Below are 22,091 nucleotides of genomic sequence, written 5' to 3' on the forward strand. Positions count from 1 at the left end.
CCCACCACAATATGGCCCGAGTAATTCACCAATTTCCTGGAAATGAGGCGGACCTCCTTTTGGCTCTCAAAGCCCAGTACTTCCCCACACAGCCATCGGAGCCTCTGCCACCCTACACCGGCACCCCTAACGAGCTCCTAGATGAGGACATTCATCTACATGAGGTAACAGCGGCGATAATGGGCTTGAGACGCCACACAGCCCCGGGAATGGACCAAATTACCAATAAGGCACTCGTAAATCTTGACAGCCCCTCGCTACTAGAGCTTACCGCTCATCTTAATGAAGTATGGAGGAAAGGAAACCTTCCCGAGGACTGGAAAATAGCCGAGGTTCGTCTGATACCGAAGCCAGGCAAGCCACCAGCCATTGAGAACCTACGACCGATCTCCCTCACTTCGTGTGTAGGAAAGCTCCTAGAGCACATCGTCCTCAATCGGTTACAACCATTCCTGGAGGACTCGGGGAAACTTCCAACAACGATGATAGGATTCCGTCCACACCTCTCAACTCAAGACATCCTACTTCAGCTGAAAGAGGAGGTGATTGTACCAGCGACACGCAACTCCCCCACGGCTATCCTCGCCTTAGATCTTAAAGGGGCGTTCGATAACGTCAAGCACACAGCAATCTTACAGAGGCTAAACGCGCTGGGCTGTGGGGCCAGGACGTACTCCTATATCAGAGATTTCCTCTCAGATAGAAAAGCCATCCTAAAGGTCGGGGACAAAGCCACAAACCCCTTCCTACTGGGCGGGCGCGGCACACCACAGGGCGCAGTGTTATCCCCTCTCCTTTTCAATATCGCCCTAATAGGCCTACCGCCGCTCCTCGATAACATCCCAGGGATCCGGCATGGCCTATATGCTGACGACATTACCATCTGGTCGTCCACAGGGTCCATCGGGGAAATGGAGAACCGCTTGCAGGAAGCTGCAGACGTGGTGAGCGACTATGCTAAGTCATGCGGGCTCAGCTGCGCCCCCCAAAAGTCGGAGCTACTCCTGGTCTCACCGCGAAAGAAGCACAGATGCGACTCGCCCACTATCAACATACAGCTGGAGGGACACACCATCGTTCCGTCTCGGAGCGTAAAGATATTGGGAATGGTTTTCCAGTCGGATCGCACCAATACAATATTAATTCAAAAGCTTAAGACTACAACAGCCCAAGTTACGCACATGATCCGGCGAATAACAACCAAGACAAGAGGCATGGGGGAGGCGGACACGCTTCGGCTTGTCCAAGCCTTCGTCGTGTCTCGAATAACTTACGCTATTCCGTACGCACTACTCAACGAGACGGAACTCAAGAAAATCAACACAATGATCAGAAAGGCATATAAGCAGGCGATGGGTCTGCCAATCAGTACGTCCACAGAACGCCTACTACGACTAGGTGTGCACAACACGGCCGAGGAGCTGATCGAGGCACATTTATCCAGTCAGCGAACAAGGCTGGCGATTACGGAAGCAGGGAGGTCCATTCTCTTACGCCTGGGGCTCTCTGCCCCTATGAGCCATCCGCCGCCTCAGACTGTGAGCTTACCCCATGCCATCCGGAGAAAAATCACCGTACGTCCTCTGCCTCGCAACATGCACCCAGTGCACCACGCAGAGCGAAGGGAGGCCCGCGCCCTGGCCATACACAAGCGATACGGAACTTTACCCTCTACAGCCTACACTGACGCGGCTTCTTACTCCAGACGCGCTGCCACAACAGCCACCGTAGTCGTCAACACAGAACATCGGAGCAGCATTTCGCTCACACGAAACAATCCCCTCCAAGCTGAGGAAGCGGCCATAGCCCTCGCTCTCTCCCAAACAGAGGTTGAAGTCATAGTGACCGACTCCCAACAGGCGTGCCGCAACTTTGCTAGCGGCAGAATTCATGCCACTACACTCCGGATCATCCATCAAAAGCCGCCAACGAGATCAGTCATGATCATCTGGGCGCCAGCTCATCAAGGCATTCCTGGCAACGAGGTCGCCAACCACGTGGCTCGAGATCTGACCCACCGAGCCGACGCCGAGGAATCTGAACCCGAGCGCATGCACCCTCTAGTCTCTTACCAAGACATCACACAACACTACAAGCTAACCCGCAGAACATATGCACCCCCACACAAGTCACTACCTAGAGAGCAGGAGCGATTCCTCCGGGCTCTACAGGTCAATACATTCCCCCACCCAACCAGGAATCACCTCATAGACCCTACAAAATTCTCTCCGCAATGCCGCTTCTGCGCAGAGCCCGGGTCCCTCAGGCACATAGTAGGAGGTTGCAGAGCGGCACCATTACATCATCCGAACCCTTACCCCACTAACGAGCTTTGGGAGAGAGCCTTGGCCAGCTCCGACCTCGAGGATCAGCAACAGCTGATTGCGAGGGCCCAGGACGCGGCCCGAGCTCAAGGCATTCTGGACTGAGGACGCCTCTCCCTAGCTGCTTCACCTAATAAAAATGTTTATTCTCTCTCTCTCTCTCCTCAAACCTTCAAGAAAGAACAAGCTTGAAGTTCACTGGGACGGGCCCGTTAAAGTGTTGCACAAACTTTCAGATACTATGTTCTGAAAATGCCTGGTCGCAGGAAGGAGGTGAGGATATATCACTGCAATTTCATGATGCCGTATGTAGAACGGAGCGGATTCGTTAACTATGCCATCAAAGAGCAGGATGGCACTAGTACCAAGTTTAAGGAGTATAAGGCGACCTCCAACTGTGAAATCGGCCTAGAAGAAGTAGTAAAATATTCGGTAAGCTCGCACGCTCTTAGACCCGAGCCGCTAAATGAGCTAAAAGGGGTGTTAGGGGAATATCTCGACAGATTCATCGATCGGCCAGGTAGAACCGAACTAATAAAGCATGAAATAGAGCTGTGATCATCAACCGAACCCGCAAGATCAAAGCCTTACAGGGCGTCTCCACGACAGAGAGAAATTATGGAAGCAGAGATACAGCGCATGCTAGAGTTGGGAGTTATTGAGCCTGCTGAGAGTGACTACATGTCACCGCTAATACTGGTAGAAACCCACAACAAGAACCCTCGTCCGTGTGTTGACTGCAGGAACTTAAATGCCATCACTAGGGATCAGCTGTACCCGATACCCAACATTGAAGAACAAATTGAAAAAGTTAGCGCTGCTAAATACATTTCAATTATAGATCTCGTACGGGGGTACTGGCAAGTTCCCCTTTCAGAAAGTGCCAGCCACTATGCCACATTCATCTCACCTGTAGGCACTTTTCGCCCTCTCGCGCTCAGCTTCGGGCTGAAGAACGCGCCATTTAGCTTCTCTAAGTTAATGGATATTGTCCTAAAAGACTTGCAGGAGTTCGCCTTGCCATATCTTGATGATGTAGCAATTTTTTCGGACAGCTGGGAACAGCACGTATCGCACCTCAAACAGGTGTTCTCACGGTTGAGGGAAGCCAGCTTAACGATGAAAGCGGAAAAGTGTATATTTGGTTGTTCACAGGTTACTTATCTGGTCCATGTTGTCGGCCAGGGCACGAGACGGCCGGCCGAGCTGAAAATAGCTACGATTGGAGAATTTTCTCAGCCGCTCACGAAAACAGACCTTCGTTCATTTTTGGGACTTGTGGGTACTATCAACGGTTCATTCCGAATTACTCGCAAATGACAAGTCCTTTAACGGACGCCCTCCGAAAGGGAGCACCGAGTAGCGTACACTGGGATAAGGACAAAGATAACGCTTTCCAAAGTTTGAAAACGCTATTGGTTTCTCGTCCTGTGCTTCGCGCGCCAGACTACACAAATGAATTCATAGTTCAATGCGACGCAAGCGACAGACGTATGGGCGTGGTACTGAGTTAGGTCGGCGACGATAACGAGGAGCATCCTATCCTCTATGCCAGCCGTAAACTAACTGTAAGAGAGGAAGCATACGGCGCTTCAGAGAAGGAATGCGCTTGTTTAGTTTGGGCCGCCCAGAAGTTGTCGTGTTACTCGTACTGAGCGAAGTTCATCTTCGAGACCGACCACTGTTCTTTGACGTGGCTCAATCAAATGTCACACAAAAATGGCTGCTTGCTCCGATGGAGTCTCACTCTCCAAGAGTGCAACTTCTCCGTTAGGTATAAAAAGGGAAAGTTGCATAGCAATGCAGATGGTTTGAGCAGGCTAATTTGAATTCTGCGTTTAAGGGTCCCGCCCAAATTTTAGTGTTACTATTGTTAATTTTGTTAAGCCAAGAAGATCCCCTCTCATTTAGCAGGATTCCCTCCATGATTGCTGAATTTGTCAGCACGAAATCGCTTTAAAAATTGGCATAGCGAAATGTAGCATTTCTTTTTCGTTTCTGCACTTATGTTTTCTTTGAAGCCTAGCGGGTCTAAAGTGAGATGCAAGGTACGTCATCTCGGCGCAGAGCCGTGTTGTTGGGTTTATTTTGCAGTTGCCTGTCTTTGTTGAATGTTTTGGGGCGGTGACATCATTACACAAGTGGTCGCTGCGAGCCAAGGCATCACCCCTGGCCACCAGCCGTTCTCTTCCTGCCCTGCGGTTGTCAGCGCTGGAGAGTCGAGACTTTCCGGGCCTTGGAGGCGCTGTTAGGAACGGCCTGCTGAGGTGCAAGTTTTGCCAGCCAGGTGCGAGAGCGGCGTCGACTTTTCGTGGAAAGCCACCGCCACCCTCTAGCCACGCGGCGTCACTAACTGTGTGCGGAGAACAATACGCCGCGTCCTCGACCCTTCGTCGCGGGATTGCCGAGATGAGATCGACGAACCAGGCTTTGTGACTGAACACGCCACCGCCGACCCGGTCTGCCGTGAGCAAGGGAGGTCCCGAGGGAACGTCTTTGGAGGCCCCTTCCCACGCACCGTTCCTGACGTAAGCCCCGAGTTCTGCGAAGTCCGTCTGCCCTCGGTGGGGTCCGTGAAACCGGTGCGGAAGCGTGTTCCGGACCGTGAAACCGGTGCGGAAGCCCTCCCGCTCAAAGGCGGCTCGTCTACGATGACTGATCGAACGTTTCCCCCACCTAGGGATCGAGGTAGGACCGAGTGTTTATAAACCGCTCTTGTGCGGCTACTCAGTGTACTTTCTCTCGCAGTCGTGCTAGACTGATGAACTGCAACGTCCTTATGTAGATACTGTAAATAAACCCATATTCCTCGTTCTCGATGAGAAGCCGTCCTTCCCTTCAACAACGTCCTGAGCGTGGATAAGTTGGACGACGGCATGGGCCAGCTACCATCTAATTCATGCCCGACTCCAATCGTGAAAACTGGTTACGAACGGTGGGATTGACCTCCCAATCCTTTCATCACTTAATCCGAGGAATGGTCAAGCGGCGCGGCGGCCTCGACGAATGCAGAGCCAATCAACTTGTAACAGCCTTTGCCTTGAATAAAGTCCTCTATTCACTTCGGTACTGCGCCCTTACGCAGGCACAAATGCATCGCATTCAATCGGCTTTAAACACTCTCTATAAAGCTGCCCTGCATCTTCGGACACACGCATCCACAGCCAAACTATACGCAACAGGCCTATTTCTTCCTCTTGCAGAGTTCTTGCGCCTTCACAGGGATCGTCAACTGGGCCGCCTATCGAGCCCTGCGCAGGGTCATTGGCTACTGCAGCGGGTTGGTATCGGACCCATTAACTTTCTTCTGCACATCCCTCAACGACGTCTTCTTAGCAACCTCCGCTGTGCCCCAATTCCATCTAATACGACCCCACATCTTCATGAGGGACGACGACAATCCCGCGCTCACTTCCACGACCTTTTCCCACCTGACACTGTCACATGCTACGTTGATGCAACGTGTAACTAAACTCATGGCTCCACTGATTGTGTCACAATGCCCCCACCCATTGGCATTCCCATCACTTCTACTACTGGCCCCCTTCTTACTTCCTACCTCCCCTATATCCCTTGAATTGGACGCGATTGTCCACGCGACGCAAGAACTAACCCTTCTCCCTCCATCTCCTCTGTACCGCATTTGCTCGGACTTCATGGCGGCAATCCGGGCTTTTCTCGACAATAGATTCCCCAATAATTTTCATGACGACATTTGTGACGCTCTCTCCCTTCTCTCCTTCGCTTTAGTCACAGTAGTGTGGGTGCCAGGTCATGCGGGGATTACCAGTAATCAGCTCTCTCGTGAGATTAATAGCCGGGCGCAAGTGATACCTTGGCCTCACCCGCCCATAGAGGACAAGGCACACTCTGATAAGAAAACTCTGAAGCAGCACTATAAACACCTCCGGCATTCATTGCAGACTCTTCCGTCATCCCATGCTTTACTCTCCACTGCCAAGGTACACACTCTCAGAGCCATCCAGCTCAACAGTTTGATCACTCCAACACGCCTATATCTTTATCGTTACCACTCCGACCCCTCATGTCCTAACTTCCCCCCCACGTACTGTTACGGTTGGCGCGTAACACCCCGGGCAAAAAGGATGCTCTACCACCGTGCCTCATCGAAACGAAGGATGGATTCCTAATTTGCCTTGGTGGTCTCGAGTGGATGACCTAGCACCCCGCACTGCTTACATGCCCCTTTGTGTGTGCGAATTTAGAGGGACCCTTTCCTCTAACTGTCAAGCTCTACAGGAGAACTTTCGCGAACCAACGTCGGCTAGAAGAAAGGATGAAGCCACGACGAGGACTTACAACGTCAGCAGGGACAATGGATCAGCCGCCTATCCATAACCAGACGCCCTTTCCGCGAACCAGCAACGCGCGAAAGAGACGTGATACTGTCTACTATTCCCCGGACCGCGGACCGCCGCAAGCACGTGCTTGCCAGTTGCCACGGTAACCTTCGAAGGCGCTTTTGGAAGGCTGCAAACGGAGGCAGCGGTGAGTCCAAGTTTACCCGAACACTTTTAATATCTTTTTTCGAACAAATCGGAGCAGCTTTTAGAAAAGGAGGGCCGGTCGTTCTTTACCACTCTCGCTTGCATGGCATTAACGCGATCGCGGTCACGCCCCCTCTCAAAGAAACGTGAAAGCTCATCTTCAAACGAAGAAACTGACAATGTAACGTTCTCACAGCGGCAGCCTAGGCCGGGAGATACGGCTGATGAAAAGCAGAGGACTCAGACTTGTGACAGATCAATTACCGGATCAGTGACAGTGGGTAAGGAGCCTTTCGAGACTCGGGGAAAACGGGGCGCCTAGGGCTGAAGTGGAAGGTCCATTGCTTCGTCCCGCATCTTCTTGCTGGGAGCAGCTTAGTAGGGTTGAACGAGAGATGGTTATCGCGGCACAGAAAAGTGACCCTTCACTAACTGTGCTGCAGGCTAATGTAAATGAAGGAGCGGCCCGAAAGAACACCTCGTTCTACACTAGGTCAGATCTCAAGTACCGGAAATATCAGGATTTCAAGGGTCGGACATACAACCAACTACTCGTGCCAGAAAAGTACTGACCACAGCTTTTAGAGTTAGCGCATGGGAACGCTTGGGCGGGTCACTTCGGTATCGAGAACACAAAGGCTAGGCTAGCGCAAGATTTCTATCGGTCAGGATGCTGGAAAGAGGTTGAGACACTTGTTCGGTCATGCGACGCGTGTCAGCAAGTTGGTAAATCCAATGACAAGTGACAGAATTTCACTCGGAGCGAGGCAGGGCAAAATATATACTTTCTTCGAGCGCCTCAGCTGTGTCTTGCCTGTCCGAAGGACTGTTAGGAAATGCTTTGCAATCTATTCTTTAGCTATTTATTCTCTTTGAATGTGTCTTCTTTGAGAGTACTATTTGTGGAGGTCTGTATCCCGGGCTCTTTATCAGGTGCGTGTTTCATGTTTAGTACAATAACCGTAATGATGCTGTTGAGAGCACAGAGGGGTTAGAGCGTTTGTTTTCATAGTGTTTGGTCTGGCGTTGTGGAGAGCACTGGGAGGGCGGCAAAGCCATTTCCTTAACCCCATCAAGGACGTCACTCAATCAGCATATCATATACGTCGAGCCGCGTCGAACAGCTCGACTTGTGGATGCATTATCTGGCGGCGGGGGTGCTGTTGTGCCATACCAGGTGCCTATCATCGAGGCGACGGGAGCTGCCATACTTCATGCACCACGTGCATATCAGCGAGGTGACGGGAGCTCCCACTTCTCCGCGACGAATCAAAAATTTGACGCGGGCGACGTCATCACCCTGCCCCGCCTGGTTCCTGCCAACGAGGAGTCGCGGAAGGGATTTAAGGGAGAACCGGCCCATTGTGAGAGGAGAGAGTCGCCTCCAGCCGTCCAGTCGGTCTGATGCACTCTTACTGCTTGCTACCTATACGCTATCATCCACTATCTGTAAATATTGTATAAAGTTTTTCGTTTCTTCTTCGTCTGCGGAAAGAGTCCGTCTTTCGTCCTTCACCCCGAAGTCACAACACCCCCCACCACTCCACTGCCGGGTGTGGTTGGCGTCGGCAGCCTTCGCCGACCAGCTGGCCATGATCCTCCTAACGGAGGAATATCTATAGGTTTTATGATCAAAAATAACGTACAGCGCAAAGGACACGGACAGCGATAGACGACATACACAGCGCTGACTTCCAACAATTTTTTTTCCAACAATTATTTTTGATCATGAATTACCAACTAGCCCAAGCAACCACCCTAGTTCACTATAGGTTTTAGTCTGAGCTGGAATAAAGTCTTTTCTCTCTCTCTATCTCTATATTTGACGTCCACTCAAAGCTTCGCGGCCGCACTTTCATCGCAGTACATCTCGTTGAAACCGATGGCAGCTTCATTGTGCGCCGCCGCCCATCCGCGTGTCGTCTGCGGATAGGAAAATCATCGAGGAAAACGTCACCGACATGCTCAAACGCGACATTATCCGGCCGTCATCAAGCTCTTGGTCGTCGCCTGTTGTACTAGTCCCGAAGAAGGATGGTTCTGCACGATTTTGCATCGATTATAGAACACTCAATAAGATCACGCGCAAAGACTTGCACCCGATGCCACGATTCGACGATGCCATTGACTACTTCCAAGTTTCTGAATATTTCTCAAGCCTCGATCTCCGATCCTTTTATTGGCAAATACGTATGCACGAAACAGAAACGGACAAAACCGCCTTTGCAACACCAGACGGACTCTACGCATTCAACGTAATGCTGTTCGGGTTATGTAACGCTCCTGCAACATTTCCCCATATGAGAGACACAGGTGCACGTGGCCTGAAGTGAAAAACCTGTTTCTGTTATCTTGACAACATCGTTATTTTTCTTCCAATTTTCGCCAGCAACTTCACCGTTTGGACGGTTTTGACCTGCGTTTCTAACACATGGTTTTCAACTGAACACTAAAAAGTGCAAATTTGCCAGCAAGCAAATCAAAGTGATGAGCCACTTTGTCAGCACGGACGGCGTTTCTCATTACCACTTTTAATCTAATTATAACATTTGAGAAGCTGTATAATTAATTAGAACTAATCGTGTAATTGGGCGGAATGCAAAAAATAATATGAATATCTCCAAGCTACGGCAAACATTATCTTCGTTCTGTCTAGCTACATGGCATTTGCATATTTTGATATCTTGGTGCATCACAGTTGGGACACTATATATACCAACGCGCCGCATCTGTGATTCGGCGAGCTGCTCACCTTATTGTCGGCCGAATGGTTCACTTGACTCGTGAGGACCTGGTACACGGGCTTCTTCACCACATCCATGCCGATTTCGTTCCAGTAATTAGCCACAAATTTTATCAGCTCCTCTCCACCGCTGTTTCGTGAGGTCAGGTTACTGCGAAGGACGTGAGTTTGATCTGTATAGACGCTTCCCATGCCAACATTCACGCAAACACGACGGAGCATTGCGGCGCGACAACTCTTCGCTATGTTGCTATCTAACTTTCGCATACCAAAACATTCATGCTTATCTCGTTTGTCTACTACAGTGACTGTGTAACGAAATTAATTCCGAAGGGTGGGTTGTTGCACCATATTTTTTTATTTGTTTCCGAGCGAGGCATCGCATTTCTAGAGCTTTGGCGCAGCCACAGTGCCCTCGAGTTGTTCTCTCATGTAACCTCTATGGAGATAACAGAAGAAGACGTGAGCTGTGGTGCGAGATGCGGAGAAGGCCATAAAACAAAAGACATATGGCGCTATTTGGCGTCCAATCTGGCCTGCCAATTTGTCCGTAACAACAGCGGCATTAAAACAGCTTGCCTATAGATTTCACAAGGTTCCAATATGTCCCAGCAGTCGAAGCACGAATCTTTCAGACGCGTCACAAGCCGTACACGACGCCATACCGCGACACGTGTCTCCTGCTTAAGTATTGGTCCTTCGTGACGCACCAAGTGTTCTTGCATCATATGTCCTATACCATCATCTGTCATATCTTTCCAAGTGAAAAACATGTGTCGGTTGACTTGCAGCGTCAACCTGGATGACGCGTACGGGGAGAAGCGCTGCTGAATGAACGATTAAGCAAACTCCCGATACATGCGAGTTTGGGGGAAACGTTCTTCAGCATAACTTAATTCGCAATGCAGTTCGGTCCAGCACTACATTCGGTGCGTTCCGAATGCCTCTGGATACACGCTTACAGGGACACAAAAATTCTTTAATTTTTGCTGGTGCTTTTATTACAGTAAAGCGTAGTCCTTGTGCACCACTTCTATCCCACAGCAGTAGAGTGATTATGTTTAAGAAAAACGAACGAGCGGGAACAGCGTATGACAATACCTTGGCTTCGAGGGATCACTCCAGTTCCCGACTCGAGGCGTTATTAACAAACGTGGCACAAACAACCCCACACGACAGACGTTCGTTGACGTATACGTATTTTTGGCCAGGACCAATACTTTAGCGACTTATGTGCTTGGTAGAATACATCTTGCTATTTACGAGGAAAACATGTGCATATGAGTGATATGAGTGGTGCTCACCGGAACTGGTTCTTGATGAAATGCGCTGTGATGTTGTTCATGATGGCTTTGTAGATACGGTCGTGCTGGTGGTACTTCTCGGTGGAGATATGGTCGTGGATGCTGAGCAGGCGGCTCATGCTGTCCGTCACGACGGGTTTCTCACTCAGTTTGAACAGGTACCAGAGCATGAAGGTGGTCGCCACGGCGGCAAAAAGCACCCAGCAGATGACCCACTTGAGCAGTAGCCGCTCGGCGGGAGTGCGCGCGTACTGCTTGCGCTGCTGTATAGCGGCCTGGCGCACCTTTTCCGCCAGATTCGGCGACGCGGGGCCACCCGGCGACATCATGCCCATCGGTGACATGCTGCCGCGCCTCTGAAGGGCCATCGGCTGCCCTGCACAAAACAACGCACTCTAGATGCGCTTCGTTTCAGCCTCACTCAGCAGGGAATGGAGCACAGCACAGTAAACGACACTCCGAGTTGGGACCGTGGGGCCGGGCAGTTCATCTCTCTGGGAAATCCATTCGTTCTCTGTTAATTTTTTGTATGTCCATTTCAAATTTGGCTTCTCAGCTTACTTACCTGTCACGCGGGAGAACATAAATGCCATTTTTTTTTGCTAAATGATGAATGAATAGGCTCAACAGTGGTCGAACAATGTACATCTCAGGATACAGAGCCTGAAAGTCTGAGACATTCCTTGTTCGCGCAAGTTCCCTCGTCAAAACGTTGGCTAACCTTATTCGACCGCTGCTGATCATTTCATTCCCGTCTTGCTCTGAACTTCTGTTTTTTTTTTCGAACGAAAAGCGTCGTATGAATAAACAATTCTCGGAACAGCACCAAAATTCGGGACGTGAAGGAGCAAAAACCAAGTGACTGCGCTGTCACTTGTCTTTTGATTTTTACGAGAATGAACCAACACCAACTCACTCAACTTTCAATGCGATTGAATGAGAAAATGCGTCAGTAGTACGGATTAGTTCAAGTATACTTTGAGTAACTCGCTTACCAAGGTGTCGAATCAACCCCGAGCTTAACCTAAAGCCGAACCCGAAATGGAATTTTCGAAAGAACTCAACACTAACCGATATGTTTGGAATATGTGTGAACCAAAAACTAATCCGAAGCGAAAAAATAATAAATAATAAATAACGGTCATAACGGCCATAATGACGTTGCAGTCCATCAGTCGAGCATGACTGCGAGAGAAAGCACACTCAGCAGCCGCACAACAGCTGCTTATAAACACTCTGTCCTCCCTAGATCCCTAGGTGAGGGAAAAACGGCAGTTCACCGCCAATTCGTAGCGTCCAGTCGACCCGCTTTTTAGGGGGAGGGTTACACACTCTTCCACACAGGTTTCACTGACCACGCCGAGGTGAGTGGGTTCTAGGAGACACGGGGCTTGGCCCGGGTAGGGGCCTCTTCATCCCAGTGTTTGCTCCGCAGACAATGGCCACCACGGCCGTCCATGACTTCTAAGCCCCGTGAGACGGGCGCGCAAAATGTCTTCCAGGGGCTCCCCTGCTTCAAACAGCGGCCACGGCTAATCCACGAACAATGCTTGGTCCGCCGACCGCGTTTAGTCATAGCGGCGCCGAGGGGGTGTTGACGCGGCACATCGTCTTCCCTACGAAACAAGTCACCGCGGCAGGTGGTGAAGGCTTCCATGGTCGCTTCGGGGAAGCTCGACACGCTCGCAGCTGCAGTTGGCTGAGAAAACTTTGCATGTCGGCACATCTGCAGGCCGTTCCTAACAGCACCTAGGCCATAACGCTTCCAGTTCCCAATTAAAGTCATGCCAAAAGGGTTCCGCGGCCGAAACACTTTTGGAGGGTCTTCGAAGAATCGCCATTCGCGTTGCAACTTTATGATTTGGTTAACTCAGGTAGTTCGAACATCAGCCGTAAAGAGAGAGAGAGAGAAAGAGCAAACGATCAAAGCACGCGCATATAAGGAAGCCATGCACAGCACAAAAATGATGCGCTCGCGGAGCGAACGCGGCACGTCAACTAGCATGAATAAAAATGATTGCTTCATACTTTCTACAATCATTACACTGCTGTCGCTCTTCGACTGAGGTCCGCCGCCGATTCTATCCTTGATTTTAAATAAAATGTGGACGTAAATAACCTACGCGAGAGAATGTCGCTGTCCCGAAAAGCCACTCACTAGTGTTGCAAGCGGTGTGGAGCGAACCACCATGGGTATTGTGCGCGATAACTTCCATTTTCCTCGACAGCAGCTCCAATGCAACATTTGGAAGAAATATTGAACCCGGAAAAAGATACTTTGCGGCACATGTCTGCTCGGCTTCAAGACATCCATCGCCGTCGCTCAGCCATGTTAGCGCAGTCGAATCTCGATACAATCACGATTGAACAGAATTTCGGGCTGATACGAATTTTGAAAATGTCTCGGCCCGAATGCATTAAGTATAATAAAGAATGTTTCAGGATGACTCCAACGCTCTCCCGAGCCGCGGTGGATGATGCGAATATTTGCGCCATCTTATACGGCCTCTCACATTCGTCGTATAGTACGGCCGGCCGTACTATACGACGTTCAAGTTGTGAAGTCGGCTTATGAAATAGTGGACTTTCATGATCCTGCCGCAGACCTGCGCACTTGAAGAATGTTCACATCACTGGCGGTGTGAAGTGAGCACTGGCAAGGTATAGATGAAAGAATGAGCGTGCAGCTTCAGGCATTCCAGAAATGTCTCCTCGACAACACTGATAAAAGAGCGGTCCAGAAAACCATCAGTGACTTCTTTAACCGAAAGTTGCCTTTATAACTAAACGAGAACGCCTAACCTTCACTTTGATGCTGCTGCTGTCGTTTATTATTAATCATACGAATTTCGGTTATGAATATTTGAGGTCTCGAGAAATTTGCATCATCGAAGTTATATTATACCTGTACTGGGGTGTTAAGCAGGAAGGCCCGAGTTTGGAAAAGTTCGGAATCTCCGCGAGGTCTGATGACGCCCTCCGATGAAAGAGCTAATGGTATCGAGACAAAATTGAACCCTCGGCAAGCAAGTTTCACTGGCTTGTCTAGATTCGCTCTTCGGTTATCGTCACTCGGGCGTTACCTCATGGGAGGCCGAAAAAGGTGAGTAACGTGGTAAAACCGTCGGTGCCTTCTTTCACTTGTTTATTGTTCCACCCAGTGAGTTACTTGTGTAGATAAGTTATAGAAAAAATGTTATCTTTAAACGTACTTGAAAGAAAGGGTTGGCGTGAGTGCGCGCCGGATCTGCACTGTTCGCATTCGACGGTGGACGGACGGATAATGTCCGAAAGTGGAGACACGCCCGTCAGGCGCCCCAGAAAGGCCTAGTAAGAGACTCGCGCCGAGTGCGTAGATAGACAGCGGGACAGTCACGGCATTGCGATATTGCGTTGATAATAAGCGGCGCTGGCGTGTAACATTGCTCAGTCCTCTGTGTTCGAAACGAGGAAGCGGAGTGCGCAGGGTGCAGTCGTGTTGACATGCGTGGCTTTATCTCGCCATTTTACTGCCTGCTGCTTTCGCGTGTTTAGCGCTATCTTTGTTCACTGACTGAAAACGTAAAGCGCACGACCAGACGAGGACGGTGAAAGCAGACGGGAGACACAAGAGCGCTAACTTGCTGCCGTCGAGCAAACTCAGGCGAGCGAGAAACTCGGGGCATCCTACGTTGTACCCCTGATTTCCTTTTAATTTCTTCCTTCTTTGTTCAAACGAGTTGAATATGTTCCATAGTCTATCGGATTATTAGTTCGACGTAACTGATTTCAAACTTCCAAGTGTTCTTAGATAAATATTTGAAACCAACGTGGATGCTGCAAAACTTCGCTACATTGGTGAAAGGGATGTGGAAAACAAAATAACGCAGGAATATTTAATCCCGCAATGAATGTTTCTTCTGAACGACATTTGACGCATTAAATGGCCCGATCTTCAGGTTCATTGCCCTTGCTTTACACTCCCCATGCTCATGTAAAAGCAAACACAGCCAAAATTCAGCCATATATATAACGAAACACGGATGCTTGAATTGCTGATTGAGAAACTGACAACAAAAAAGTCGCAATTTCACCCGAAAGGCGAAGGATCGATTGCGATAGCAAATTAGAAGACAGCTATTCGAAGTAAGGATAGTAGCTTTATCGGCTGTATAAACTTGTAAACATTCGTTTACTAACTAAATTAACAAGCACGCGCGCACAAGCAAACATCGACACATTTCCCTCGATGACTGCGAAAACTCCTTGTCAAAATGCTGTAGTGAGGAAGCACGGCAGCAGCAGCGAGCGAATTTACCTTAGTGCTGCCTCTCACTTCAACGCGAACTAAGCGGCGAAAACACAGCGCACACGAAGCTATCAGCACTCGGCGCTATACTCGCGGACCACTTTTTTTTTTTTGGCTATGAAGCGAAGGCTACGGAAACTAAGCGCGCCTCTTTCTCCGCTGCTGGAAGTAGTCCGCGGTTTTGCTCCCGGTTCCTTACGTGGGATATATAAAACAATACTTTTTTTGTTTTTTTAAGCACTTAGTTTGAAACGATACGTAACACTCACCAGTCAGGTATTTGTATTTTATTGTATTTTTAGTTTGCTCTTTCGAGTTTTCGCCCACCCGAGACCATCGCACGTTTTGCACATTAATCAAACGCAAAATTACGCTTTTGTCTTCTGGTGAGTGTTCGTCGCTTGCTGTCCCGCCAATCAACACCTCTGAGAGGCTGTCGACCAACTTTAGCAACAAGACTATTGAAGCGCGTGCGCGTGCACACACACACACACACACACACACACACACACACACACACACACACACACACACACACACACACACACACACACACACACGCACGCACGCACGCACGCACGCACGCGCGCGCGCGCGAAGTTTTTTCAGCGTCTGCGCGGAAAGCAAGCGAACCCATCGAACCCATCTGGAAATCGCAACCATCGGCATGTACAAACGAGTGGGCGAGCTGACTTGCTCCGGCTCTATACCGACGCCATACGGCTGCTTCGGAGCTCCGATGCAGGCTGCGATGCTCGCTGTTCAGAACTTGGTACATATCGGAAGTGAATAAGCATTGATTCACGCCGAGTTAATTGTATCTGCCTTCACTAAAGAGGTTGTGCGAGGTCGCCAAAACCGAAACCGTGGCCGAGCGCGCCCGGACTACATTGCGTACGAATACAGTCATGTGCATAAGCTTCGCCCCTGTAGCTTTCGCTTCATATGCCAAGAAAAGTACGCGAGTAAAGCTCTGCCCTCATCGCAGATCGCTTTGAAGATAGGGCCTGCGCAGCCGCGCCATACGCAGTAGCCACCGGAGTAGAACGCCCCGCCCCCCTCCCTCCCCTCCCTCCCCTCCAGCAGGTGCCTGGCGCGTGACGGGAGACAGCGCGCTTCCTCCCCACTTTCCACCCTTGCGCGCGCGATCACCCTCGCGCGCTTTCACTCGCACATATTGGCCTCGAGCTCCACCACTGGAAAAGCTGGCGCCACCGTCGGCGTGACGTGCTAGGAGGGATCACGTGGACATCGCGGCCGCGTCGGCTGCTTCGGAAGCGCCGAAGCGAGCTGAAAACGAGTTTAAATTCCCTCGTACGCTGCGGTCCTCATTTAGTGGTGAAATTTTCCCGCTTCGAGTGTCTCCTTTACAACGCTTGAAAGCACTACAATAGGTAGTGGCTACCACTGAAGGCGCGCAACATGGTAGGCTACTGCTCGGTGCCGCAGTGCCGGACGCACGTAACGGAGACCGGTGTCAGCCTTATTCACACGTAGCCGCAGGACAAGAAGCTGCGTGAAGCTTGGCTCGCGAAATATAAAACTGGCAAACAGTCATCGGCTACAACTCGGGTATGCAGCAAGCACAGACGGAGGAAGATTTCTGCTACGGCGCCCGGTCTGCGATGTTCTGAAAACGCGCACTGGGACGCTCGCCCGAGTCCGCTGCCCGACTAATGTCATGACGGTTTGGTCTATGAACTTGTCGATGATATAGATACTGGCAAGTTCAGTGGAGTGGAAAGGCAGTGGTAGGAAGCACATTAAAAAAAAGCATGGCATATGGTCATGTTTGTGCTATGAATTAATGCACTGGATTACAAAAAAGGAGCAGCGGGAAATTGTACGCTGGGAACACCGATAAACATACAGTGCGACGCAACTCAAGAAATAATATTGAAAGGTCAAAGAATTTAGAAGAAAAAAAAATGATTGAATCGTCGCGACGGCACATCACAGTCCCCGTAGTCGTCGAAGTCTCTACAATGAAATTATTTTTGAACAGCTCTGATAGCACCCACGCAACAATGGTTGCTTGTATACTGTCAAATGCTCATATTCTGCGGCCTAAAGCTCATGGCGCGGTGCGAAAACGCGCGCGCGGAGTAAGCGAAACAGTGCGCGGACAAGCATGCAGACGCGCAGTCGGTCGCTGCGAATCTGCGCGATCGCTGCATTGAGGCTAGGTTCTATTACGCTCCATTTAGTAATACATACAGTATAAGAACATATTTAACATAGTTTGCTCACAGCGTTTACCTACCTTTCACGCAAGAAGCCGGTTCGGGAGACTCCATTGCGGCGACCGCGCGCAGTGGCGTTCACTATATGTATTCGATAAAGAGATAGCGTCTGTAAAGGATTGTGTGCTTTCAGTTTGCCCAAAATTATTATTTAGACAGTAAAAAACTTCTCTCGTTTCGAAAGTACTTACAGAAATGTCCGGTAGAGCTCACGCGCGGCGTTTTCAGTGGGCGCTGACAGCAAAACCTATGAGGAGCGCGCCGCATGATCCCTCATACTACGCCAGCGAGGCGCTTCCGATAGATGGCGACTCCGTAGCTCCTCGCCGCCAATAGCATGCGGCGCGCGACGACGCTGTTATCGCCCTTGAATTTTATACGGAACATGACGGCGACGGCGAAGACAGAAATGTGCCTGGAGTTTCTATGTAATTGCTATCGCAATAAAATGAAACAGAATAAAGTAATAGGAATTCATTGTAGCATGTGGTAGTATGGTCGCAAATTAGCGTTACCTTTGCGTGTCATCTGTTTATAAATAAAGGAACTAAATAGCTTTTAGCAGCACCGTATTACGGAATAAGAAAGTCAATAGACAATAAGCCTTTAAATTTACATTTGCGCTATTTTCGGGTGCGTTTCGATTTTTGGGAAGAGCCAAAAGTCGCATGGGGCTATGTTCGGAGAGTGAGGAGCCTGACGGATCACCAAACTAATGAGCGTTGCCAAAAAAGATGGGATCACATAAGCTGCGCATGAGCAGGGGCGTTATCTAGGTGTAATTACCAGGTTTTCGAATTGTTCCTAGACACGAACACCGCAGACACATGCTGCATACCCAAATCGTGTTTAAATTTGAATTCACAGCATCCTTGTTACTACTAGCAGAGAAATTTCTCACGGTTGACCAACGGTCTCCCATTACCGAGCTTCACACTTCATAAGCAATGGCGTCATTATGACTTATTGATTACCTCCCAAGGCTCACTTTACAAGCATGTTTGGCCTTCCCTGAGGCGGCTCGACCCTATTTCTGCTTCATGCGAATCATGTCCATAGTGCGTCATCACCAAACGCTTTGAATCTTCCGAATTTATTCTACTTGATTATCACGAAGCTTTGCACACATATGTGCTATATCTTTGTCCAATTCGCTCGGTCATTTTCGCTCGCTTAAAATCGCGTCGATATGAGACGACAGCACTCAACCACTCAACACAACTGCTCCGGCCTGCACAACAGATGCAAGCGAAGGTCACGCCACCTAGAGGCTGAACACATCACAAGCTTTCTTGCACCGTGCCTTCCTCTCCATGTCGCACAGTGCGGCCAACCTGCACTCTGCAGTTTTCTTTAAAATAAACAGAGTCGGATGCTTTTCACACAGGTCTTGCGCGTGACGATCGAGCGCCTGCTAGAACAGCAGTATGTTCACCTTGTGCTGATTGAGCACGCAATTAGTACATAACTGGCTTTCTTGTAAGTAGAACTGATAGTCGGGCGAGTTAGTAAGGATTCATTTCTTCCCTTCTTGTATTTTAACTTGTTTAACCACGTGTGGGGTACATATTTTCCTGCGAATAAACGTGAGTAGAGAGTCGGTGCTTGTGTTTTTAGTGTCATTTCGTGTTCGCGTCTTTCTGTGTCGCCGTTTCAAAGAAATGCACGTTCTTGCATTTTGCAGAATATTCAAGGTTCATAGTCATAAAGCACAGCAGTGCGCAACGTCATGCGGTGGCAAATAGTGATAGCGAACATGTTAGCTAAGGCGCCTTAAGTAACGACAGTTCTTATGAGCAAATATGTTTGTGAACTCGGTTCCGTACTCTACCCAACCTGTCGTTTTTATAGGCATTTCATCTCGGTTGCACTTGCGGTTGCAGTTTGTAAACTGATACGGTTTTTAGATGTCATGTATTTTATGTATTTTCCATGTACTCCACCCTTACTCAATGCCTCACTTTGAGGCCTGTAAGGTATATTTAGAAAAATAAATAAATAAATAAATAAATAAATAAATAAATAAATAAATAAATAAATAAATAAATGCTGTCACTAGAATGCTCTGAAATGCAAATACATGAATCTATAAATCTTCACTGAACTAGTAGTCCTGACTGCCTGTATTTCAGGTTCAACGGCTCTGCAAGTAAACGCACAAACAGCTTGGTATCATAAAGCGCGCTCAGCGGGAACTTAATAGCGTCCGACTTTTAACAGCATCAATGTACTTTGCGTACTGGGAAGACTTCGTGAACTAAAATGCTTGAGGCACGTCACCCCTTTTTCGGCAGATGACCCTATATAGTCATTTGTTTTCAAACGATACGTGTGACAGTGTTTCTTGAATCGCGAACGCTACAATGCGGCATTTCTTTAAGCATTGGAGTGAGCCAGACTCTCAAAAGGGCGACGAGAGGGACTATAGTTGGTGGCTGTTGATACGTCTTTTTTTTTTGTTCTTGCGCTATGCACAACACGTAGATAGGAAACAGAGGGATAAACGAATGGTTCGGGCATTCGCTCACGAACAATCGACATGCTATCTGCTTGAGCCAAGCAACCGTGTGACCATCCTTTGAGTGTGGAGCTCCGGCGCAGCTGAGTGCTGCTCGGCGAGTTATAGGTCACGTAGGAGTCGAACTTGTGAAGTGACGTTGCGGCGGATCCAAACTGAAACCGGCGGCTGTTGGCGCAGTAGCCGGCTGGAGCCGTCCCAGACGGCTCGCATTAGGCGCTGCACAGCGCGCACTGTCTGCCATTGAGCAGACGTTGTACGACAACACGCACAACCTTCGAGTCGTGGAGGCCGCAAGAAAGAGGATATATTACTGTCGCCTGCACCACACATAATTGCTGCAGGGCACTCTACTATACTATTCGAACACTGAAGCGCCTTGGCTGCGAATACATCTAGTTTTTTTTTTCACTTTTTTTTTACGCAAACATGACCCGTAAACTGTCTTCGAGAGCGCGAACATAGCGTACTCATCGCCTTAATGCATTTTACCCACTGCCCGAACAGAATTCCGACCAAGCATATATGAACATGCAAGTGCTCGACAACGGCAGCCATGGTGATGCCATCTGGCCGACCGATTGCTCTTGCCACGGGCGCGGGTGAAACGAGCGAGAAAGCGATGAGATTCTTCCATCCGAAGGCACCCGGCTCGAGTGGAAGCACTCACCATAACCGCCGACGGGTACAGGCGTGCGGTACATCCTGGTTGTGACCGCTCGCGGAAAGGCCACCGCTCCAAGAACGATGGCTGAGCCGCTTTTCTTCTTCCTCCCTCAGCGGCTCGCCCAACTAGGCGATTTTTTCTCTTCTTCCGTACACCGACTAATGCGGTCAAGCTGACTCAACCAAACATTTAGGTTAATACTGTTTCTCCGGTTCTCATTATTCGGTTTAATATATCCCCTCTTTAGTTCTGAATTTGCCCGAGGGCATCCACAGCGGCGTTCTATCACTGGCCTTTTAGCCCTGTATTTTAAGCTCCGCGGTCTAATATTGATGTGCATCTGTGATGACCGATGGTTCCGCTGCTGTCACCGGTGATTTGGGCGTAGGTTTTGGTTTGGCTGCTGCCAGCACTTTCAACCAAAGAAGGGTTGCGCTCGGCCTCTCATACATGAACGCGGCGAGCTTCATCCAGCAACGGCCACCTGGTCACACATACGTTGGAAAACATCAAGGACTCTGGCGTGGCCGGGCTGCGGCTGTGAAAAACCTCACGCGTTCTTTTTTATATAATACATATTGTTATTATGTAATATATATATATATATATATATATATATATATATATATATCGCGAAATGCGAATGTTGTGGGTTCGGTTCCCACCTGCGGCAAGTTGTTTTTTCATTCACTTTAATTTCCATTAATTCTTCGTTTCTTTATTTCATTTATTAAGCACAAGTAATTTTCCCTATGTTGTCCTTGGTGTCAATGTTTGTTGGCTTCTTATGATATGACTAATAAAATCGGGACCCTCGGTTAACCCCCTTTCTTCTCGTTTATTACATAACGAGGGTCTCGAATCCGGCTACATTGATGCCTTCAGGTAGCATATATGGGTTTATTGACCAGTTGCTTTCACCTAAAAAGATCACGTTCTCGTGACGCCTGCGGCAAAAAGGACGTTCCACGTCCGCCGCCAAGGTCTGTGTGTGGTGGCGCTGGCTAACACTCCCAGGGTTCTACTAGGACAGATAAATACCCAAGAAAGTGGATGGGAAAACAGCGCCGCGGTAGCTCAACTGGTAGAGCATCGCACGCGAAATGCGAAGGTTGTGGGTTCGGTCCCCACCTGCGGCAAGTTGTTTTTTCATTCACTTTAATTTCCATTAATTCTTCGTTTCTTTATTTCATTTACTAAGCACAAGTAATTTTCCCTATGTTGTCCTTGGTGTCAATGTTTGTTGGCTTCTTATGATATGACAATATATATATATATATATATATATATATATATATATATATATATATATATATATATATATATATATATGCAGATAGCGCAGTTTTACTGCCTGATTGAGTTAGATTTTACGCAAGGAGGCATGAGAAATAAAAGTAGCTATTAGACAGTGATTAAGTTTCCCTGTAATTGAGGTGTTAACTATGGTCGCTTTAGAGCATACACTGCGATTGACGAACTGAAGTCGGCAAATT

General features: G+C 49.0%; 1 protein-coding gene across 1 annotated transcript in view; it reads right to left on the reverse strand.

Annotated features, from left to right (window-relative positions):
* Positions 1-20,733, reverse strand: part of LOC135916551 (N-acetylated-alpha-linked acidic dipeptidase 2-like) — a 71,714-nt gene extending 50,981 nt beyond the window's left edge. The window contains exons 1-3 of the mRNA XM_065449971.1: positions 20,599-20,733; positions 10,880-11,255; positions 9,585-9,726 (exon numbers count right to left, since the gene is read on the reverse strand). Coding sequence (XP_065306043.1) covers positions 9,585-9,726; positions 10,880-11,255; positions 20,599-20,632 — 552 coding nt within the window. The 5' untranslated portion in view covers positions 20,633-20,733. The remainder of the gene's footprint in view (positions 1-9,584; positions 9,727-10,879; positions 11,256-20,598) is intronic.
* Positions 20,734-22,091: the final 1,358 nt, after the last annotated feature.

Source organism: Dermacentor albipictus, chromosome 1, assembly GCF_038994185.2.
Source record: "Dermacentor albipictus isolate Rhodes 1998 colony chromosome 1, USDA_Dalb.pri_finalv2, whole genome shotgun sequence".
Lineage (NCBI taxonomy): Eukaryota > Metazoa > Arthropoda > Arachnida > Ixodida > Ixodidae > Dermacentor > Dermacentor albipictus.